The sequence below is a fragment of the Mustela nivalis genome (genome assembly GCF_964662115.1).
Source record: "Mustela nivalis genome assembly, chromosome: 13".
NCBI classification, from domain to species: Eukaryota; Metazoa; Chordata; class Mammalia; order Carnivora; family Mustelidae; genus Mustela; species Mustela nivalis.
Genome location: NC_139032.1, coordinates 44,540,612 through 44,565,393, shown reverse-complemented (window position 1 = coordinate 44,565,393; position 24,782 = coordinate 44,540,612). Strand labels below are relative to the sequence as shown.

General features: G+C 43.2%; 1 protein-coding gene across 2 annotated transcripts in view; it reads left to right on the top strand.

The window, feature by feature from the left end:
* The window catches only part of SAXO1 (stabilizer of axonemal microtubules 1), a 105,268-nt gene that overhangs the window by 67,759 nt on the left and 12,727 nt on the right, over positions 1–24,782 (top strand). For both annotated transcript variants that reach the window (XM_082695360.1, XM_082695361.1), the window contains exons 2-3: positions 9,123–9,302; positions 19,798–20,000. In XM_082695360.1, the coding sequence (XP_082551486.1) occupies positions 9,123–9,302; positions 19,798–20,000 (383 nt within the window). The remainder of the gene's footprint in view (positions 1–9,122; positions 9,303–19,797; positions 20,001–24,782) is intronic.

The following is a 24,782-nucleotide window of genomic DNA, read 5'->3' as shown; positions in this document are numbered from 1 at the left end:
TTATTGTGAGGGTTTTTTTCTCCCCCACCCTGCAACTTCTTTGTCCTATTTCCTAAACCTAGTGCTCTTCAAGGTTTTGTCCTTGTTTTTATTACTTTGTCTTCTTAGGGAGTTCATTTATACTTTTATGGCTTTGTTGTCATTCTGGATATTTTCCAACTGTGTCATTCCAGCCAATCACCATTTTCAATGGTGTGTGGTCATCTCCACCAGTATTCCCTTCCTTTCTTTCCTTCCCTTTTGTTGATTGGCTGATTGATCCACTCTTCCCCACTTCCCTAGCCTGGCATCCTTGACAGACATGGCTAATCAAGACAATCTTTCTCCCTAAACTCAGTTGTGACCTCAGGTTCTCTTCGCTGTGGCCTCTGAGGCGCTGCTGGTTGGGTCATCATTTGCACCTGTCATGTTTGTACCAAATGGTCTTCAGGTTGTTTACTCTCCTTCCCATATTTAAGGTTTTGGACCTGCCTTCTGTCACTCTAATTCTGATCTGCTGAAAGACAAGTTGCCACCAAAGAGTTCTACTTTATACTCCCTGCTCACTTCCCTAGTACTGTGGGCAGAACATAAGCTGGAGTTACCAGATTTCTCACAATGTTCTGTTTTTCTTTTTAAGATCTTATTTATTTATTTATATTTATTTATTTATTTATTTATTTATTTATTTAAAAGAGTGAGCAAGCGCTTGTGTGTGAGCAGGGGGAGGAAGCAAGGGAGAGAGAGGATCTCACCCGGACTCTGCACTGAGCATGGAACCTGATACGGCGCTTGATCTCACGACCCTGAGATCATGACCTGAGCTGGAATCACGAGTCAGAGGCCTACCTGACTGAGCCACCCAGGTGCCCCTGTTCTGACTCTTTAAAGATCTGTATAGAAAAGGTAGGTAGGGAGTATGAGTCCTTATGTCTCAACATCGGCATGAAATATATATCTATGTATGTTCAAAAATGGTTCCATGTATCTGTTAATAAAAACATTTTCACTTGTCCTTTGGCTCTCTGGGTATGTTATAAAGAGGAAAGAAGAAATTTTAGTAAACAATTTGGAAGTTTATCAATCACTGAAAGTAGATAATATGCATTTCAGGAAAAGCACTAGCTTTACTTACCAGCAGAGATTACTTGGGTTGGCTTTGTGAGCTGCTCATGTTCAAGGAGACCATTCCAGAGACATGGGTTTTCTTCTGAGAAGATCCTGCCTCTAGGAACTTCAAGTTTTTGTTATTCTAGACACCCTGGACTCTTTCTGAACTATCAGCATGGAATGTGACTTTTATGACTGGAGGTTTGCTGATCCTTGGCAGTTTCTCCACTACTAGGCCCAAGAATGCATTTTCTGCTCTCTTTTCTTCCCTCACACAGCAGCTGTGACAGGTCACAGACTCCTAACTACTGGGAAAAAGGAAAAATGGGCTGTAAATCCTTAAAGAGTGTGAACTTTGAGTTTTACATTGGATTGTAACTGGAAGTCAGTTATGTGAGAGGTGACGTGGGACGTGGGCTGAACGTTGCTGCTGACCAGCTGTGTGACCTCAGGCAGCTGCTCAGCATCTCTTGGTCCAAGCGTCCACATCTGCCTGAGGAAGCGGTAGGGCTGGCTGATCTCGTGGGTCCTCTGGACCTGGCGTTCCATGTTCTTTGTTTTCATGGTTGTTATTGTTACTGCTTGAATGATTTGCTCTTCTTTGGACGACATCAAAGATCTGTGGAAAGGTCAGAGTTTTGCACTTGATCTTAGCCCCAAGGCCAAGAAGCAATGGAAAGGTCAGAATTTTAAAGAGTATTTGGAATTGTATGTCTTTGTGGGTTTCTTTCAGAATAGTTTTAGGGCTTTGGGAAAGAGGAGTGTGTCTTGCCTTGGAAGATTCTGAGTGTAGTGAAGGGGAAGGGACAGGTCTAAGAGCAGCCTATTAACTGGGCTGTCCCTACATTTACCCGGGCATCCAGAAACCAGAGGTATTTGGTATAGGCTGGCCTCCCCTGAAACCACACAGTATATGGCTGTGATTAAGGGCACAGGCTTTGGAATCAGGCAGAAGATCTGGGGTTTTAGTCCTGATTTCATTGCAGTCTGGCTATGTGGCCTTGAGCAAAATCACACCTCCCATGTCTCAGTTTCATGTTTATAAAATGGGGATAATAGTGTCTTGTTTGTGGCATTACTATGAGGATTAGACGGGATAACATATAAAACTCTTAGCCCATGTGGTGGATAGTAATTGCTCAATAAACAGCCTATTAATTTCAGACTGCTTGCCTTGGACTAGGCTAGTCCTTTTATCTCCAGTATTTGATTTAATCCACATAATCCTACAAAGTAGAAGTTATCTACAGATCGGGAAGAAACTGAAGCTCAGAAGAATTACATTAACTAAGGAAAAAAAGGCTCCTTAACAGTACACAAGCAGTCAGTGACAGGCCTAGAATTGGAAACCAGATCTTCCTGCCTCCAAAGTCCCTCTCTGCCATGTGCATTGCCTTCCGGAGTGAAGGAGAGCCTTCTTCCCTGCCCACACCAGGCTAAACTCAGGGGAGTCTGGGGAAACCATGGTAGAGGCAAGAGAAGTCATTGCTATCCATAGATGCTATATTGTTTACAAACAGGTCACCATCTAAAAGAGCATTGGAGGGCACCTGGGTGGCTCAGTGGGTTAAAGCCTCTGCCTTCTGCTCAGGTCATGATCCCAGGGTCCTGGGATTGAGCCCTGCATCGGGCTCTCTGCTCAGCAGGGAGCCTGCTTCCCTCTCTCACTTTCTCTCTGCCTGCCTCTCTGCCTACTTGTGATCTCTGTCAAATAAATAAAATCTTTAAAAAAATAAATAAGTAAATAAAATCTTAAAATAAATAAATAAAAATAAAATAAATAAAATAAAATAATAAAAATAAATAAAATATATTTAAATATATTAAAAAAAAATAAAATAAAATCTTAAAAAAAAAAAGAGGATTGGAAGCTTCTGTGCTTGAGAAATTCAGTTACAGTACCCTGGCTATTGTTTGTGGTGCTTGTTGGTGGCCAGAAGAATTGCCATGCTGTTCATCAGCTTTTTGCCAGGATGAGCATCTGTGTTTGCAGCCATGAGAATTCTTGATATGAAAGTTTATAAGTAAATGCCCATGTAAGGCGGTACAGAAAAATGTTCCTGAAAGAGGTAGGGACACAGCCAGGCACACACCCAGAAGAGACAGTGAGTCCTAGCCCGTGACAGTGCAGTTGCATTCTTAGCAGCTTCCAAGGGTGGTGGTGGTGGTGGTAGGCATGGCTTGCAAGATGGGCCTTGAAGAACGAGAAGCATTTTGGGAATATGGAAGTGGCAGGAAGGAGGGCAGCTCTGGAGAGTGTCACAGGCACATGGAACTGAAGCTTGGCTCTGTGGAGCGAGAAGAATGAAAGGAAAATTCAATTTTTCCTGTCCCTTAAGGCCTCTGTTTATTTCCCAGGAAGGCAAGTCAGAAAGTCCAAGTAGGAGATAAACGTGATATGAATCAAGAAAAATATTTCTAGGTACATTGTTCTTTCTTCCGCTTGCGGAGAACGCTGGCATCCAAGGGTTGGCATTTCTTTCTTGTGAACCTTCAGATTCTAGATTGTGCTACTAGTCACCACCTTTGAGGGCTAGTAAGCCCTTGAAATGTGGTATCCAGGACGCCTGGGTAGCTCAGTTGGTTAAGCAGCTGCCTTCGGCTCAGGGGGCTCCTTGCTCTGCAGGGAGCCTGCTTCTCCCTCTGACTCTGCCTTCCACTCTGTCTGCCTGTGCTTGCTCTCTCTCTGACAAATAAATAAATAAAATCTTTAAAAAAAAAAAGAAATGTGGTATCCATTCCTTTTTTTTAAAAGATTTTATTTATTTATTTATGTATTTATTTAGTGCGTGTGTGTGTGAGTGGGGGTGGGGAGGAGGCAGAGGGAGAGACAGAATCTCAAGCAGACTCTGTGCTGAGTGTGGAGCCTTACATGGGGGCTTGATCTCATGACCCTGAGATGGTGACCTGGGCTGAAATTAGGAGTTGGACGCTTAACAGATTGAGTCACCCAGGTGCCTCGAAATGTGTTATTTCTAACTGAGACATGCAGTCAATGTAAAATGCCTATTGGATTTTGAAGTTGTAGTATGAAAGCAAAATATCTTAATTTTTGATATTGATAATATGTTGAAATGGAATATATTGGATTAAATAATATATTAAAATTAATTTTGCCTCCTTTTACCATTTGAAGGTAGCTACTAGAACATTTAAAATGTGTGTGGCTCTCCTACCTGGCTTGTATTCTCTATCAGGTGCTGCGATGCTAGAGGAACTTGTCAGATCTTTAATGTTCTCTCATCCATTCTATGGATCCTACAGACCTAGATGTCAGGAAATGAATCTGGTCATTCAGATGCAAAAGAGAACTAGATGCTTTCTGTGACTGGGTTGTACACATGGTTATCTGAACTTCTGATTTTTTTTTTTTTGTCAGCATTGTGAGGACATTGGATTAGATAATCTCCATAGCTCCTCTTCTTTACTTATTTTTAAAGATTTTATCCACTTTTCAGAGAGAGAGAGAGCATAAATAGTGGGGAGGAGTAGGAAGAGAGAGAAGCAGACTTCCTCCTGAGCAGGGAGCCTGATGCGGGACTTGATCCCAGGACCCTGGGATCACGACTTGAGCCGAAGGCGGGTGCGTAACAGACAGCCACCCAGGCATCCCTCCATGACCCCTTTTAAAATTCAATTTTTAAAATTCCATAGTTCTAGCTTGGAGTCAGTGCTCAGTCAACTATTATTCACCTTTTCTGTGTTCTGTTGAAAGGTTTCCACTATTCCCTTTACCAAATATCAGAAAAAGTCAGGATTATTTCCTTTTTCCTGTGGTCCTTTAGTAAATTCTGGAGTGGAAAGACTTTAGATGGTCCTGGTAAGGAAGCCTCCCTTCCTTTTGCCTTCTCTGCCTAGTGGCCCCTAGTGGGCTGGTTTGAGTGTGTACCCCCAGCCTGGTGGCCATGGCAGCCCCTCAAAGGATATGGTATTAGAGAGTTTGAAGAGGTCTCCTTTCTTGGGCTCATGATTGTCAGGCTTACTTTAAAATACCCCAAGCTTGGGGCGCCTGGGTGGCTCAGTGGGTTAAAGCCTCTACCTTCAGCTCAGGTCATGATCCCAGGGTTGTGGGATTGAGCCCCGCATCAGGCTCTCTGCTCGGCAGGGAGTCTGCTTCCTCCTATCTCTCTGCCTGCCTCTCTGCCCACTTGTGATCTCTATCTGTCAAATAAATAAATAAAATCTTAAAAAAAATAAAATACCCCAAGCTTGGTGATTCCACATTCTTTTCCCCTTCCTTCCTTCCTTTCTTCCAATCTCTCTCTCTCTTTTTTAAGATTGCATTTATTCATTTGACAGGGAGAGAGCATGCATAAGCAGGGAGAGCAGCAGGCAGAGGGAGAAGGAGAAGCAGACTCTCCACGGAGCAGGGACCCTGATGTGGGACTCGATCCCAGAACCCTGGGATCATGACCCGAGCCGAAGGCAGCTGCTTAATTGACTGAGCCACTCAAGCTTCCCTCCACACACTTTCTTTAATCACTCCTAGGCCCACTAAAAATTATGAATTGAAGTGTTTCCCTTTTTGGGAAAAAGGTGGCAGACTGACAAGGAGGAGATACTGTGCTTGGCGACTTGAGAGGATACTCAGGGCTTTGGGTTAATGAGTAAGGCAAAGGAGGGGGTCCTAGGAGCAGACAGGTGGTGAAACATTTACTTTCAATTAAGAGTCTTTGGTACTTCAGAGTGAGACAGATTTTAGTTAACTAGCAACGAGTTCAGAACAACCCGGCCGCCCTCCCTATAGACAGAAAACATTCCACTTCAAGGAACATCAGTGTCTGAGTGGAAGCTTATTGCTTTATTGAAATCCCCTCTCACAATACCAATCACAATGTAGTATTTTGCCATGAAATTTATTTTTCTTGAGGAATAAGTCTTTATAGTGTGAAATCAAAAAAAGTAACCTTATGGAAAGGGGGGATTATATAAAAACAAAGTTTTACTGGTTTGCAAAACAAGGGCCCTGGAGAGGGAAAATATTGCTATGCCTGTGGGGTTGATTTTATTGCAAGTGCTTGAATCAAAGTTATTCTTAATAAAATCATGACTTTTTTTCTCAGAGCGCGGGTGAACAAAATAGATTGGCAGAGGCATTTTTGGTAGGCAGCAGTTCTTGGCTTTTGATTTGAGGTTTGTAGGAATCCTAAAATGATAGGGTGCTAATTGGTTCAGATTGAAACCTCAGGTAATTGGACTGATGGTGAACACAGGAATGGTAATGATATCTAATGTTTACATAGCATGGGATGCGGTTATTTTGTTTACTGTGCAAACACAATTATCTCTTGAGTGAACAGAAGATGAAAGCACTCACTGACTCATGTAGCCATGATTAGGGCCCATTTTATTAAATATATAAAATGTTAAACACACAATAATCTTTGTCTATGAAATGCCAACAACATGCATTTTGAAAAAGAACAACTAAACTTTTATTAAGTGTATTTAACACTGAAATTTGTACCCTCAGGGTGGCATATTTATGTGGAAGATTTCCTTGTCAATAATTAGGAAAATCTAAAATATTGGGAACCAGTAGTACTTCTGTAATAATAAAAATAAAAAGTAGGGGTGCCTGGCTGCCTCAGTTGATGGAGCCTGTGCCGCCTGATGCTCTGGGTTGTAAGTTTGAGCCCCATCTTGGTGTAGAGATTACTTAAAAACAAAAACAAACAAAAATGTTAAAAAAAAAAAAGAATGTGGCAAGTTTGTGCTATCTTAAGGCTTTTCTGATACACAAACCTACAAATGAGAAAAGAATCCTATAGGGATCTCTTTCTCTGTCTTATAAAGATTTATTTAGAGAGTGACTACAGAGTGGAGGAGGAGAGGGAGAGAGAGAGATTGACTCTCAGACAGATTCCCCGCTAAGTGTGGACACTTAACCGACTGAGCCGGCAGGTGCCCTGCAAGAGTGTTCTCTCTAAAGGTACTTGTTAATATGCAGTACTAGCCGTATGAACCCAACAGGTGTTGATTGTTTTCTCTAGGGTCTGGGAGGTGGAAGAAAAGTACTGGTAACAACAGTGGTGGCAGGAAAACACTGATACAGAGGGAGGAACTTATTAACAGCAGGAATAAATAGCATGCTAACCATTGCCTGGAAAATGCTTTAGATGAGAACAGTGATGTATTCTCTCTCTCTCTCTTCCCCCATGTGCTGCCCCAGAATACTGTGTATTTTTGTTTTTTTGTTTTTTTGTTTTTTTGTATATTTTGTTTCTCTAATTAAAATCAACGTAAAAAAAAAAGTTTTAAAATAAGCCGTTCTGTGCTGTTCCTTGGTGGAAGGAAGTTGGAAATCACAAATGTGTGGGTTTGTGGCTGTGTTGATGTCTGAAGACAAGGGGTGCCCCAGCTGGTTGGTAAGAGTTGTCTGTGGCATATGAATAATTGACAGACTGCTTAGGTTTTGAGAGCTCCAACGGCCACACTTTGTCCAGCGATAAGTAGAATCCTAAGGTTCATTTATTACCATGTGTGCAAAATGGGAAAACTTGCCATGAATTATAACTTCAAATTCTTTTCTCTCATCTAGTTGTGTAAAGAGACCTCACGTTTATTTAATAATATATTTCCGTATCTTGTCATTTGATCAGTAATTATTCATTGGCAGATAGTCTGCGGTGTACCAGGCAGGATAAGGGACTCTAGCAGTGAGCAAGATAGAGAAGGTACTGAGCTTGAGAGACAAGAGACCGTGATCAGGCTCACCAGCAGACCAGCCAATGACTGCGAGCAGTAGGTGATGGGAGAGGCACGCGCTGGGATGAGAGAGCCTCTGTGCCAGGGGAAGGCTGCTGGGTGGATCTTAGGTAGAAGATAACCAGTGGAAGTCTTTCTGTGGGGGCAACAGCTGAGGCGAGACCCGAGGAGGAGCCAGGCTTTCAGTGTGCAACAGGTTTCCATAGCCAGTGGCATGGAGCGAGCTCAGAACTGAGGGGGTTTTGCTCCGTGTGATGGCCCTTATCTGGAAAGGTGACATTCTGAGTTGATCCAGGTACCAGCTAACTAGGAAAGGCTTAGTGCACAGCCCTGCAGTGCAGGGTCAGGTCAGGTGTTGAACCCTGACTGCTGGGTGATTGGGAGACCAGCCGGAGCATCCCTCAAAGGGCTTGGGGCCACAGCGATTTACCCACTAGGGCACTGGAAGTATTTCATATTTAAACAGGCAGTATGGCATCTGTGTGGTTGACCATCAGTTATGCTTGTGTATAATGTTGTGATTTAAGGAATTTGGGTGATGAGCCGTTTGCTGCTATCCAGCATTAAAAAAAATTCTGGTCGCTTCCTAGTTTAGTAGAGAAAAGTTAAGTTCCTGTTTTTAATGCTGGCAGTCTTTTTTTAAAAAAAATTTTGATTTTTTATAAACATATATTTCTATCCCCAGGGGTACAGGTCTGTGAATCGCCAGGTTTACACACTTCACAGCACTCATCAAAGCACACCTCCCTAATGTCCATAACCCCACCCCCCTTCTCCCAGCCCCCCTCCCCCCAGCAACCCTCAGTTTGTTTTGTGAGATTAAGATTCACTTATGGTTTGTCTCCCTCCCAATCCCATCTTGTTCATTGATTCTTCTCCTACCCACTTAAGCCCTCATGTTGCCTCACCACTTCCTCATATCAGGGAGATCATATGATAGTTGTCTTTCTCCGCTTGACTTATTTCGCTAAGCATGATATGCTCTAGTTCCATCCACGTTGTCGCAAATGGCAAGATTTCATTTCTTTTGATGGCTGCATAGTATTCCATTGTGTATATATACCACATCTTACTTATCCATTCATCTGTTGATGGACATTTAGGTTCTTTCCATAGTTTGGCTATTGTGGACATTGCTGCTATAAACATTCGGGTGCACGTGCCCCTTCGGATCACTACGTTTGTATCTTTAGAGTAAATACCCAGCAATAATGCTGGCAGTCTTGATTTGAAAACCTGGGGTCCCATTTCGAGAAGGTGGCATCATCAGACTGGCTGTATTCTTTCCCAGAAGATAACAGACCTGACTTGTGTCTTTTTTGTAGGCGGCATCACTGTCCACATCTCCCTACCAAGATTTATGATAAAATAGAGAAACCATGTCTACTCTCCGAATACACCGAGAACTACCCTCTCTATCACTGTTACCTGCCCAGAGAGTCCTTCAAGCCCAAGATGGAGTACCAGAAAGCATCCATACCCATGGAAGGCCTGACCACATCAAGGTGAGTGCAAGCAGAATAAATGTGTGAATGCTCACAAATAGAGTACTGTCCAGGGCTAAGGTACGATATGAGTATAATATGCAGTATTAGTGCATCAAGGTACAGAATCAATGTACTGTATCTTGGAAAAGTAATCCTACATTTGTTAGCCTGCTCAGTTTTTTCCAATCTCTCTCTCTCTCTTTTTTTTTTTTTAAGATTTTATTTATTTATTTGACACAGACACAGCGAGAGACACAGACACAGCGAGAGAGGGAGCACAGGCAGGGGGAGTGGGAGAGGGAGAAGCAGGCTTCCTGCAGAGCAGGGAGCCCGACTTGGGGTTCAATCCCAGGACTCAGGGCTCATGACCTGAGTCAAAGTCAGACACTTAACAACTGAGCCACCTGGGCGCCCCTCCCAACCTCTTCTTCCAGAGAAAGAATTGATACTGCGAGTCTAGGGGTGAGGAAAGCTAAAATGATCCACGTACCAAAGGCTTGGAGGTTAAAGAAAGTATAAAGGGAGGAAACAATGGCAGGTGGGGGGAGGCTGGAAAGGGAGTTCAGGACTTTGGCACCTAAGCTCCAGGTCGTGATGGGGATAGTGGTGAAAGGAAACTTGATAGGGACGGAGCTGTTTGGAAATCATGCCCCAGACTTTGAATTGGGATCCTCTTGAATGTTTTTCAAGAATGACCATTTTGACCCTTAAACAGCATTTGACTCTTAAGCAAAATGGGTTTGAACCGCAGGGTCCATTTACCTGTGGATTTTTTTTTCCCCCCAATAGATAGAGTGCTGTAAATGTTTTTTCTTATGATTTTCTTCATAGCTTTTTTCTAGCTTATTATAAGAATATGTCATATTACATATCACACATAAAATACGTTAATTGGTTGTTACTGGTAAGGCTTCTGGTTCACAGTAGGCTATTAACACTTTGTTTTGGGGAGGCAGAAGTTATGTGTGGATTTTGAATGCATCAGAGTCATCATCCCTTACCTCTGCATTGTTCAAAAGTCCTTTTAGATTGCTCTTGACCTCTAAACTCTCAGATTCTTTAGAGAATTCAGTTTGAGAGACTGAACCACCTGGCTCAGGGTAGTAGGGTTGCAGAGAGATTTCCATTGAGAGGGTGGGGAAACCGATCAATTTCGGGTCTGCTCTGCATGTGGCAAGGCTATCAGAATCTGCTGCTGACACCTGGTTAGTGACCCCTGGGTGGTGATCTGTGACCTGTGACTGGTGACCTAGTGGAGGAGAAACATCTTGGACGGTGGTTGAGCAGTGTCCCAGATTGTATACTTGGAGCCCTGATGGGACCTGAGAAAGGGGCGGCTTCTCTACCTCCGGCATTCCTCATCCCTACAGGAGGGGGATGGCTGAGAGGTGGAGATCCTAGACTATGTAAATTAAGGCAGCACAGAGCTTGCACATGACAGGACTCAAGACCTGGTAAATTTTCTTCCAATTGCTCCCTCTTAGCTCATAATTTTGTGCTTTCCTAGTAAAGGTCCCAGTGGTTCAGGTGAAGCAGAACGGCTCTAACTCATTCTGCCTCCAGGTTCTCCCCCAAATGGGCCTGTTTACATCCTCTTTTGAGATTGTGGTTTGGAGGCATGAAGGATTCCTACAAAAAGCCGCTATGTTCTAGATCCAAAGGAAGTCCGTGTATGAGTTATGAGGCAGAAAAGCCCATGAAGAGATAAAGGAAGCCGATGGATTTCTGATATTAAGGCTGGGAGGGAGTTGAGGGCCATGTCTGATGCAAGACTCCACTGAGATCATCTCTTTTGTTTTTCCCCCTCAGCACTTCCCCCTGAATCAGATCATCTTTTCAATTTTTTAAAAGATTTTATTTATTTATTTGACAGAGAGAAACATAGCGAGAGCAGGAACACAAGCAAGGAGAGTGGAAGAGAGAGAAGCAGGCCTCCCTCTGGACAGGGAGCCTAATGCAGGGCTTGATCCCATGACCCTGGGATCATGAACCTGACCCAAAGGCAGGCACTTAACGACTAAGCCATCCAGGCTTCCTTGAATCAGATCATCTTCATGTGAGACAGACATCTAACATGATTTGGTTTACGCAGAATGTTTGGTCAGTGCTGATGAAGAGTCCTAGGCTTATGTAATGCTTTGAGGGTTAGATGTTGAAGGTTGCTCTTTATTTGTTGGTCACAAGCTTAGGAGGATGAGGGTAAGTCCTCTGTAGCATGAGCCCTGCCCCATCACCTAGCTCTGAGGTCCCCATATGGGCCCCACACGCCTTCCTTCCTCCCGATGGTGCTTTGCGAAAATGAAAGCTTCCCCTCTGACCTGTCCTCAATTATCCTTGCCTCATGTCACTAAAAGCCATAAACCTATCACCCAGAAGTTCCCTCTGTCTCTGCCAGAGTGACAATACCATTCATGTCAAAATGTGGCCAAAGTAGAGGATTGCAGATACTAAAAGAAGTTCCAAAACAAGTTGTTCATGACTGTAAGGGTCTTAAAAGAAAAGGTGACAGGATCAAGGTTACCCATGGGAAGGAAGAAGAGCAGAAATTCTTCTCTCCTCTCCTTTATATCCTTCCCCAGAGAGAGAAGTTAAGGGGAAGATGAGCAGAGGGCACCTCTTCACTCACCTGCACCTCAAGCTCATTGTATCTCAGCCTGGTGCCTGCCATGCTGGACACTAGTTTGCATAGACTGGGAACGTGTCAGGATTCATTTTTTTTTTTAAAGATTTTATTTATTTATTTGACAGGGAGAGAGATCACAAGTAGGCAGAGAGGCAGCAGAGAAAGGGGAGGAAGCAGGCTCCCTGCTGAGCAGAGAGCACAATGCGGGGCTCGATCCCAGGACCCTGAGATCATGACTGGAGCCGAAGGCAGCGGCTTAACCCACTGAGCCACCCAGGTGCCCCCAGGATTCATTAAAAAAAAAAAAAAGTTTTAGTGAGCTTTTATTAGGATAAATGAACAAAAACCAAGATGTTACCAACTATGTTTTCTGAACCACAGAAGCTTAGCAGAGACTCTGGTCAGTATTCTTGCATATACAGCAGACTTCTGTCTGAAGAAATGCAGAGAGGTCGTCATCTGAGTGCTCCAGCAGAGGCTTCTGGGGGAAGGAACCGGTCAGCCCTGTATCGGCATACCCCTCTGTCAGCATGGATTGTCACTTCTCTGCCGTGAGGACCCTTGTTACCTGACCATCCCAGCCACTTCTCTATGTAAAGGGACCCAACTTAGTTTCTGAGATTGGACATGGGACTGCCACCTGCTGAATTTTCAAAAAGTCACATGGCTCAGGGCTTGGCTGGGTTGGGTGATTAAGTCCAGACACAAAAAACACCTGGTTTCTGGAAAGGTTATCATCCCAGCATGAGGCATGATTACAGCTGCACACAACTCTTACTGACTGTAAATCTTAGGGATTTACAGCAGGTGCCAAGAGGGGAATGCTTGTGATTTTTAGCCTTTCTTAGCACGAGGCAGTCTCTTGCAGCCCTTGGTGAGTCTCTTCTATAGGATTTGCCTTTAGTTTGAATGGATGGGAGATCAATTTATGAATAAGAGGTTTGCACTTCAAGCCTCATTTCCCCTTAGGCATGTCACCATGTAAAACACTTGGGCCCCATTCTAGGACATTAGTTTGTTAGGCAGATCTCTAAGGATGGTGGAATGGATAACCTGAGAGGAAGGAGGTAAGTCTTCAAGATGGTGTTGCATTTTATTCTAAGGGGAGGGGGGGCCATGGTGGGAGGGGTGTGAACTGGAGGCGTAGGAGGGAAGGAAGGCTAGGGTTCCGACTTGATGGGTTTGGCTCAAGGGCAGAAGGCAGCCAGCTGGTATCACATATTCCTTTATTTATTGACAAGACTCTTGTTTAAACTGTGTGGAGTTGGGTGGGGGTTGGGGGAGAGCTAAAAGAGAAAAGGCATTTGGAATCCTCTTCAAATGCTAGGAAAAAAGCAGGAAAGTTGGTAGTGGGCTAAGTCTTTCCCTACTCATTGACTTATACCCATTTTCTACCCAGAGCTGTACCCTTGGGAATATACCTACTCCCCTGCCCTATAGATTGGGCCTAAGAATTAAGAAGAAATGCAGAAAGAGGTCTCAGCATTAGACTTGCCTGGGAAATTTCAGAGCCTTTGATGTTGTGGGTTTTTGGTCGAATTTGGGAACATTTTGACCATTATTTCTTCAAGTGCTTTTTCTTTCTCTGAGACTCTGTTCATTTCTGTCAGTCGTTTTTTTTCTGTTTTTAAAATCAATAGTTTCTGTTCATCTGTCTTCAAGTTCACAGAGTATTTCCTCAAGCTCTATTCTGATATTAAGTGACTAATTTCAGTAATTGTATATTTCATTCATGGAAGTTACATCTGATTATTTCTAGATAGTTTCTATTTCTCTTATGAATTTTCTACATTTTAATTTATTTTGACCTTATTTTGCTTTTTATAATTAAGCACAATTAGAATAGCGGCTTTAGAAATCTTTGTTTGCTAACTGTAGCATCTGGGTCTGCTTGATCTTCAGGATTATCTTTTATTTATTTATTTTATTATTTTTTAAAGATTTTATTTATTTATTTGAGAGAGAGACAGAGAGAGCATGAGCGAGGAGAAGGTCAGAGAGCGAAGCAGACTCCCCATGGAGCTGGGAGCCTGATGCGGGACTCGATCCTGGGACTCTGGGATCATGACCTGAGCCGAAGGCAGTCGTCCAACCAACTGAGCCACCCAGGATTATCTTTTTTTTTCTCTTAAGAATGGGTCATATTTTTCTGCATATATGTCAGTGATATTAGATTGTTCCTGTATATTGTTCAAGTTCTGTTGCAAAGACTCTGGATTTATTTTTTCATTCCTCCAAAGAGTTTATTTATATTACTGTTTTTAAAGACAGATAGAAGGGTAATTTGATTTGATTCAAAATGCAAACTGTCTTTGGTGGTACCTCCAGTCTCAGTTCTGGTGGTTTTTTTTTTTTTTTTTTTTTTTTGAGAGAGCACATGAGTTGCAAGGGGCAGGAGGAGGGAGAGAATCTTAAGCACGTGGGGCTCGATCTTATGATCCTGAGCTCATGACCTGAGCTGAAATCAGGAGTCAGACACGTAGCTGACTGAGCCAGCCAGGGGTCCCATCAGTTCAGTAATTTATCATTAGCATGGTTGTTTGTGAACTCAGGGGGAGCCCTGGGTGCATTTTATGTACAGAAGCCAGAGCTTCCTGTCTTGGCTTTTCTCCTTTCTAGGATTTTTTCCTTACTTTCGAGCATGTGTGGTTGCCTCAGACTTGGTCCTCTGGTTCTTCAGTCGGATATGGGAGGTTTTCTGTTTATGTTATGCTGCTTGGCTTGGCACAGATTGGAGCCTGCCTTCATACTGGAAGCTTTGGGAAAAACAAAGGTCCCACCACAAAATGGAAACTTACACAGAGGTTCATGCAGTACCAGTCCCTACTTCTGCCTGTTAGCTTTGCTCTAGCATATGCCTGTCTTGGTTGCTCTTCAGTGCTCATAGGTAGTTGTTCTTCATGTTTTTGTACAGAACTGATGTGAAGTGGTGACAGATGTTACCTTCAGCTCTAGTGGGCATTGAGGAGATGAGAGAGTATGGCAGGAGATGGATACTGGAGGCTGGTCCTTAGAATCCTGTCTGTCACAGCCCAGACAAGGAAGGCTCAGTGTGTCCTTGCCAGGATCAGGGGCATGAATCAAGCCTTGCGAATCTGCCTCAGGATCTTTCTCAGTGTGCTGGGCTGGGCTCTCAGCCTCTCTAGTGGTTTTCTGAGAGGGTGCCATTTAACCCTGGGGAATGTTAGAATTATGTGTGGAAGGTGTGAAATGAAATAAACTGACAAAGAGCCAAACCCTGTATTGGAGATTGCAAGAGAGGACAAAACATGAGGAGGAGAATCACAGAAATCAAGGAGAGTATGAGCAAAAGATGAGTCACAGTATGGATGCTTACAGGATGGTTCTAGAGAATAACGGCCTGAAGAGCAGTGACTGGACTTGAAAACCTGGTGGGACTTCAGGGGGCCTGGGCTAGAAGAAAGGGCTAGCAGAACCAAATTGAATGGTGGGGGGACTGTGAATGGGAGGTAAGGAAGGCAAGTCTGTGTGTAGGCAACCCTTTCTGGAAGAGAGAGAGGAGGGCAATGGACTGTAATGAGCTGTATCACTTCAGTTTTTTCCTTTAAAGTTGGAAAAAATTGAAAAATGTTTATTGAGAGAAAAGAGCCAGTATGAGGAAACAGACTAGTATATGGACAGGATCATTTTTTAAAAAAATTATGTTCTGTTAGACACCAACACAGTACATCATTAGTTTTTGATGTAGTGTTCCATGATTCATTGTTTGCAAATAACACCCAGTGCTCCATGCAATCTGTGCCCTCCTTAATACCCACCACCAAACTCACCGATCCTCCCACCTCCCTCTCTTCTAAAACCCTCAGTTTGTTTCCCAGAGTCCATAGTCTTTTATGGTTCATCTCCTGCTTCGATTCCCTCACCCTTCATTTTTCCCTTCCTTCTAATGTCCTCCATACTATTTCTTATGTCCCACAAATAAGTGAAACCATGTGATAATTGAGTTTCTCTGCTTGACTTATTCCACTTAGCATAATCTCCAGTCCCATCCATGTTGACTTATTCCACTTAGCATAATCTCCTCCAGTCCCATCCATGTTGATGCAAAAATTGGGTATTCATCCTTTCTGATGGCCGAGTAATATTCCATTGTGTATACGGACCATATCTTCTTTATTCATTTGTCTGTTGAATGGCATCTCGACTCTTTCCACAGTTTGACTATTGTGGACATTGCTACTATGAACATTGGGGTGCATGTGCCCCTTATTTTCACTACATCTGTATCTTTGGGGTAAGTAACCAGTAGTGCAATTGCTGGGTTGTAGGGTAGCTCTATTTTTAATTTTTTGAGGAACTTCTGTACTGTTTTCCAAAGTGGCTGCACCAACTTGCATTCCCACCAACAGTGAGAGGGTTCCTTTTTTTCCACATCCTCTCCACCATCTGTTGTTTCTTGCCTTGTCAATTTTTGCCATTCTAACTGGTGTAAGGTGGTATATCAGTGTGGTTTTGATTTGAATTTCCCTGATGGCTAATGATGATGAACATTTTTCATGTGTCTGTTAGCCATTTACATGTCTTCTTTGGAGAAGTGTCTGCTCATGTCTTCTGCCCATTTTTTGACATGATTATCTGTGGGATTGTTGTTGTTGGTGGTTTTTTTTTTTTTTTTTTGGTTTTGAGTTTGAGAAGTTCTTTATATATCTTTGATATTAGCCCTTTGTCTGTAGTGTCATTTGCAAACATCTTCTCCCATTCTGTGGGCTGCCTCTTTGTTTTGTTGACTGTTTCCTTTGCTGTGCAGAAATTTTTAATCTTGATGAAGCCCGAAAGTTTGTTTTCACTTTTGTTTCCCTTGCCTTTGGAGACGTGTCTTGAAAGAATTTGCTGAGGCAGATGTTGAAGAGGTTCCTGCCTATGTTCTCCTCTAGGTTTTTGATGGATCCCTGTTTCATGTTGATGTCTTTCATCCATTTTGAGTTTATCTTTGTATATGGTTTAAGAGACTGGTTGAGTTTCATTCTTCTGTATATAGCTGTATGGACAGGTTCCTGAAAAGCAGGAGAATTATGATAAGGGGTGAAGAGATTGGCTTTGGGCAAGAGGAGAAACTCTTTTTTTTTTTTTTTTTTAAAGATTATTTATTTATTTATTTGACAGAGAGAGAGGACAAGCAGGCAGAGAGGCAGGCAGAGAGAGAGGAGGAAGCAGGCTCCCTGCTGAGCAGAGAGCCCGATGCGGGGCTCAACCCCAGGACCCTGGGATCATGACCTGAGCTGAAAGCAGCGGCTTAACCCACTGAGCCACCCAGGCGCCCTGAGGAGAAACTCTTTTTTAAATGGATTCAATTTAATTGATGGATTAATTGGACATACTAACAAGTACTGAAGTTTTGGGGGATAAACAGTAGGTTAAAAAAAATAATTACATGATCCTTCATCACTTTGAAAATCTCCATTTCCCACTTCCAGGACCCTTGTTGGCCCTTATGTTATTTCTTATTTTGTCAGTCTCTGGTCAGACATCTTTCTTTAGCTTTGTCTAATGACTGGAAGTCAGGTTTTTAGGACTTTTCCAGCAGGGCCACTTTAACCTTTGCTTAACTTGGAGTTTAACTCTTGGCCTTCCATACTATATAACTTTTATGGCTATGCACCTAAAAGAGACTTAACATCTTTGACCAATTTTTGTCTTGGTTCATAGTCACAAGGGGCACAGGCACTAGGTAGGGAGTATAACACAGGAAGAAGATGGTGTGTTCTTTAAAAAAAAAAATTAAATTTGAGCAATTTCTGGGAAGAACAAAATTCTTTTCTCTTATAAGAGAAAAGCTTACAAGACCTTAAAAGCTGTAAGCTTATCTGAGATTGGGGATGTGTAATTATGTTGTGGTTAATGGTAGATTTCATTGAGTTTTCAACATAAAAACATAATGAGGAAACACATATATATTGATCAAATTCACTCTTTTTTTAAAATTTAAATTTAATTAGCCAGCATATAGTAAATCATTAGTTTCAGATGTAGTGTTCAATAATTCATCAGTTCCATGTAACACCCAACCTTAATCAAATTCACTCTTCAGCCCCAGTAAATACTTTTTGATGAGGTATAAATGAAATACACTTTAAACTTTATGACTCTTCAGAAGTAGATCACTCCTCCGCCTCCAACTACTGCAAAGATCCTTTGCTTTGTTATTGCTGATCAGTAAATACAACCATGGGTGTACTTTCACAAAGAAACTTGAATTTTGTACCAGAGAAGGAGATTCATTTAACATTTTCACTCCCTAAATATGATAAGCAAGGATTTTGCTGTATCAGTTTTTGTCTTTGAGTAACCAATTTCAGGATAGCCCATGAGCTGGTGAGTTTCGTTCTCATTTATCTGCTCTTTTCCTGTGGAAACAGCAGGAAAATTAAGCACGTTTTCATTGTCTTTGAGTTCGGTGGTCCTTGAAGGAAGGTTCTCCCAGTCTCTCAGAGGGGGAAGTTGGTTCACTGGCTAAAACGACAGCAGAAGAGGATGTCTCTGTGCGAAGGGTCACAGAATATGGTGGGCCTGTGACTGGAAAGTGCTCCTGGCTGCTTTGGGGTTGGGAGTGCTCCATGGGGGATGCTCCATTCAGCTCTGTTCTTTGCTTGCCCTAGTTATATCTTGCTACTCCTTGGAAATGAAGAGGGCTGAATCCTTGGGTTGTCATCAACGAACATAGGTTTATATGGGCATGTGGCACCTCAGGCCATCACCACCCCTTTTTTTGCAGTGAGGCGAGCTCATCTCCTCTTTGGCAGCACACAAGCTGATGATGGCCAATTTGCAGCTATGCAGCCTAGGGCCATACTTCCTGTTCCCTGCTGTAGTTGGCTAAGTATTAAACAGACATCAGCATGAGGCACTTGTACACTGAAAAGAGTAGAAATATGGAACTGACCCTTGGCTTCTTGTTTATCCTGTTCCCTCCATAAGCCCCAGTTTATACAGAGTCAGCTTCCAGATGCATCAGGTCACTCAGCTTCCTCTTGCTCTTTGCCAACATGGGGCCCTTGGGAAGGGAGCCCAAGTGGAAGACCCTGTAACTACTGCTGAGATAGATTTTTAAATCTACACAGAGGGAGGTACTGGGAGTTCAACTGAAGCATCTCCCATTTTCCCCTTAGAGCCCTAGAGAGACCAATTCTCCTGCTTCCTAACTCTCTCCTCCCACCCCACCAAGCACTTTCAGGCCCCAGTTTGTGTTTATTCACAACCATGTGTATAATTCATGCAAGACAGGTTACAGTGGAGCGTGTTACCTTTGTTATTCAAGCATGGCTCAGTAATGCTGCTCCATATTTTGGCCGGGAAGTAGGTTTTATTGGTGTTTGGGCCTGATGTTTTCCTGTCCGGAAACCTCCCCCTTCCCTTGGTGAGGTTGTTTTGGCAAGCACCACCAGGGAAAATCTCCCTTCCACTTGTCCAGTTGGATAAATGGATTCCAAGCAAAAAACAGGCTGTTGTATAAATCAGCAGCCCTTGGGGGGAAATGTTTGCTTAAAAGAGTTTGCCTTGAGCAGTGGGGAGTCAAGACTGCCCTGGCAGGCAGTGAAAGCCCCATCTGAGCTCTGGTTTGGCCAGGATCATTCCTGGTGTTGGTACAGTTAGCATCTTGGCATTGCTGTAACTGAAGGATGTTCTGGGAAGGGAGTGCTTCCTGCCTCATTGAAGACCATCATGCTTGTTCTGACCTATTGTTTTTCATACTCCCTGAGATAATGGGAGCACTGATGCCAGAGAGCTGAGAAAGTGGGAAACAGAGGAGGAAGAGCAGTTAAGGGGATAGAGCAGCAGATGACTTTACAGCAAACATTTGTAGAATCGGGTAAATGGAAACCTTTAGGAACCTTCTCCTGGGTCAATGCCATATGCTTATTTCCCTTTTAGGAGAGATTTTGGGCCTCACAAAGTATTACCAGTGAAGATTTACCAGCCCGACCAGTTCGTCCCAAGTGAAGAGAACATGGATCTACTCACAACGTATAAACAGGATTATAACCCCTACCCTGTCTGCCGAATGGACCCCATCAAGCCTCGGGACAGTAAATACCCGTGTGGTGACAAGATGGAGTGTCTGCCTACTTACAAAGGTGGGAGAGTGCTGGAGGGGCAGGTTGGGGAAGGATAGGCTGAATCTGTAGGTAGGCCAGGAAATGGATTTTACAGGTACACCTTTGGAGTGCAGGGGTCGGGGGAATTACATCCTGCAGGCCAAATCTGGTCCGCAGCCTGTTTTTGTAGAGCTGGAGAGCCAAGAGTGACTTTTAAATTTTTGAATGGTTAAAACAAATCAGACTATTATTTTAGGAAATGTGAAAATTACATGATGTTCAAACCCTGGCATTCATAAGTATATTTTGTTGGAGCATGGCCACACTCATTTGTTTATGCATTATCTGTGGCTACCTTCTGTGCTATAGCAGTGAATCTGAGTGTTTGTGATGGAGACTGTATGGCCTATAAAGCCCAAGACATTTAATATCTGGTCTTTTATAGAAAAGATGTGCCACCTCTTGCCATAACTTGCGATTAGAATTCTAGACTGAGGAAGCATTTCAAGTTTGTTAGGTTCCATTGCTGATTGAGTGATTGATTCATTCATCCATTTAAAAAAATAGGGAAACTTAATGTAAATACAGAAAAATGTACAAATCTTTATTATACAGGCCAATGATTTTTTTAAAAAGATTTTATTTTTCTTCCCCTCTCTCTCTGCCTGTCTCTCTGCCTACTTGTGATCTCTGTCTGTCAAATAAATAAAATCTTTAAAAAAAATAAAAGATTTTATTTATTTATTTGATAGAGAGATAGTGAGAGAGGGAACACAAGCAGGGGGAGTGGGAGAGGGAGAAGCAGGCTTCCTGCTTGGGGCTTGATCTCAGAACCCTGGGACCATGACCTGAGCCAAAGGTAGATGCTTAATGACTGAGCCACCCAGGTGCCCCCAGACCAATGATTCTGGAGTGAACACATTCCTGTAAACAGTGCCCAGATCAAGAAATAGAACATTAATCCCACCTAGGATAGAACCATTATGCTGACTTTAAACACCATAAATTAGTTTTACTAGTTTTGTACTTCATATGAAAGGGATGGATTCATTCTTTTTTTTTTTTAAATTTATGTCTTTTTTTTAAGAGAGGGGGGTGGGGGGGGCAGAGGGAGAGAATCTCTGACTCAGGGCTCCATCTCACGACCCTTGAGATCACGACCTGAGCTGAAACCAAGAGTTGGATGCTTAACCGGCTGAATCACCCAGGCGCCCCTGATTCATTGTTTATTGAGCATCTGTTCCATCCCAGGCATGGTTTCAGCAGCTGTGAAACAAGCATCATGACCTGCTCTGACTTAACAGTCCTGTAGGAGAGCTGGGATGTGAAGTGGTAGGGACGGTGAACATGGTGTGGTGGTCACTCTGTGGAGCACAAGCCACAGGCTCAGACCATGGAGATGGAGGCCAGTTCGTAATCCCTAACTCTTATGCTTGTGATGCATATGGGCACATGGTTGCCCCAGGAATAGATGTTCGACTGTTCATGTAACATCTTTGTGGGTCCCTAAATAACTGTGCTCTTAGACACTTTTATTTAGTCAATCGAAACATTTAGGCGAGCGGGGCTGGGGAGACTTGTGGGGATGTAGGAATCCTCCAGAAGCCCTTCTAGGGGTTCTACATCTATCATTTCAAAGGCACCATGCATGGCTTAGCTTCTCTGCTTCTTCCAAGAACCTGGACTCTTGTCATTTTGCCACCTCATCTTTAGTATCATTCTCTTCCACTCTCACCTTCTGCCAGGCTGCATTTTGGACGTGGTCATACCCTGAAATGCTTCCTCCTTTTTGCACCCCAATATCCAGGGCTCCTAGCTTGATTTCTTAACTATTTCTTCCAGGAGAGTTTTGGCCTTATTGAGATCCCCTCTGCACTGGTGCCTTAAACTTCCATGTCCCCAACAGTCCCTCCTATGTTTGTGCCCTATGTAGCCTATTTTCTGGCACATTCTCTGGTATATCATTGCAGCCCTCTTTTCCTCCCTCTCCTGTCCTCCTGTTGCTTCCTGCCAGCAAAGCCCACATCCTGCCTTCTCCATGTCTACACTTGGGTATCTCCAAACTTACCTGCTTTTATCCATTTTCCACAAAAAAGAACCAGGGAGAGCTTTTAAAAATGGCGGTATGATCTGACCTCTTCTCTGTTGAAACTTTGCAAATACTGTGGTCCCTAGGATGAAATCCCAAATCTTTACCATCTCCTCTGGTACTTTGCAGATTTTGGAGCCTCCCCACCAGTGCCCCTCTGCTCTGGCCACAGGACCTTCTTTCAGTTCCTTTCCTGCATTTCTTTTCTGTCACAGGGCCTGTTGCACATGCTATTTCCTCTGTATAGAGCCCTCTACCCTTCCCTTGTCTAGCACTCATCCTTCAATGAGCAGCAGAAATATCACGCCCTTTGCAGCCTTTCTAGACCTTCCCCCGTACCAGACTATCTACATCTTATCAGATGCCCCGAGAGAGTCTTACAATCCTCTGTTTTGTCATTCATTGTGTAATTTTGTTTTGTTTTGTTTTGCTTAGCATTTGTCTTCTTGGCTAGGCCTTAATCTCTAAGGTGGCAGGGATCTTTTTCAGCAATAAAGCAGGCACTGTAGTAGATGCTGTACAAAGAAGTCATGACAACCAGGTGCATGGTGAGGTGGCATTCTGGTTTCGGTAGGATTCCTCCATCTCCCTTTCCATCTAGTGCTTACAGAAGGCAAGAAAAGGGGTGCCATGGACCGTAAAAAGGTAAGAAGAAAGCACAAAACTAGAGTGAGCCCTTATTGCTGATGGGAGAAGGAGTAGGGACTCTGGTAGAGTATGTCCATCTGCAAACTCTCCTTTCTTTCACATGCTCCTTAGGGGGCCCCTTGATTTAAGAATCTTGGAGTTAGAGACTCTTCAGTACAACTGCCTGCTCAGCTCAGTTCCCCTTCCCCTTTTGTCCTAGGGGCAGAGAAAGGTCTGGGAGTGAGAAATGGTTTATTAGTGGCATTACATCCCTATGATGTAGTGGCTTCCAAAAGTGGGCCTTGACTGCCCAACGTGTATTTTCATCATTTAGTCAGGCAGTGGCACAACAAATTTCTGTTTTTTTAGCGAGGAAATCAATGAATGAATCGTTGTTTATAAGGCTCCAGGTGACACAGTCTGGACTTAGATTTATTCAAATCCCCACCTAGTCCATTACTCTGTGGGTCCTTGCTTAGAGCAGGAGTGAAGCAGGACAGTTACTCTCCCTTGCAAAGCCTTGTGCATGAATGAGGGGGCCACACCCTTGCCTCATCACTTGGTGTATCACCTTTCCATGACTTGTCTCTTGTGGACATTTCCTTCCTTAGGAAATCCTTTTTTTAAAATTTTTTAAAGATTTATTTATTTATTTGACAGAGATCATAAGTAGGCAGAGAGGCAGGCAGAGAGAGAGGGGGAAGCAGGCTCCCTGCTGAGCAGAGAGCTCAATGTGGGGCTTGATCCCAGGACCCTGAGATCATGATCTGAACTGAAGGCAGAGGCCCAACCCACTGAGCCACCCAGGTGCTCCAGGAAGTCTTTTCCATAGAATCCTTCATAGTTTTATGGACATATATTGATTCTTCTCCCAAAGGAGAAGAACAAAACCAAAGTCCAAGGTCATTAAATGTGTGTATTTCAACGGGTGCCATCTATGTTATGTCTGTGTTCCATGTACTATAGCTCTACAAGAAAAATATGCAAACTTTTTTCTTCTATTATGGCCAGCACCTTTGGCGGAATCCAGAAAACCACCATTAAATATGCTCCAGCAGCATTTGGTTGTAATTTTGACGTTTTCAAAACACTGCAATTGGGAAGATTGAAAGTGTAATTACTTGATGCTCAGCTTTAGGTTTAGCTAAGGATTTTTTTTTCCCTTAAAGACATATTACTGAATGGAATCCCTTCTAAAGAGATTCTTACCAATTACCCACATGACACCCTGGCCCTGAAGGGCTTTACTGATGGCTTTTCAGGCATGTATATAGTTTGTCATGTGGAATTTTGAGGTTTTTCAGGGTCCTATGCAGGCTTTTTTGTAATACATGTTGGGTGGAGGAAGTTAGAGGTTGGATAATAATGTGGTTTTGACTGTATTGTTGGGTGTCAGAAATCACATGAGGCAGTTTGCTGCCTAGGAACCTGTTTTCTTAACACTTCATCCATCACAGAAGAGGGCCAGAAAAACCCTCTCCTCCCCACCCCCACGCACCTTGAGGCAGTGTGTAGGCATCTACAGGTAGATGCCCCCATTTGAGTGGGGCCTGAAGTCTGAAAGGGAAACATGTGGTTTATATTCAGCAAGATGGTTCCCTCCAAGGCCCCTAATGCTTTCAAGATGCTGATAGAGCCATTAATGGCCCTCAGAGAAAGATTAGATTTTCAATTAAAATGAGGCAAATTTAAAAGAAAGAGTTGGTAGTATTATTGGCCTAAAATAAACTTAAGAGTATGCCTGGGGGTGGGATGTCCAGACTTCTGGAGGGTTGGAGTGAGGAGCTCAGTAAATCCTCTTCCTAAAAAGCAACAATAAACTGGACAAAACAATAAAAACCAACCATGTTAGGGCTCTGGAAATCAACTAAAGACACACAAGTCGAGAAGCATTTATTCAAGAAAAACTGCTAAGCCATCATTATAAAAGGTGGGAGTTTGTGGTTTTTTATCCTGGTGGTGCTTCCATCACCCTTCCTTCCAGGTTTAATCTATGTGGTGGTTCTGCCCAGGGTAGGCTGGGCTGTGAAACCCAAAAGGTCTTCTGCCAGTCGGGGCTAACTTGTCTTGGAGTAGAATACATACCCACTGGGTTCAAAAAAACT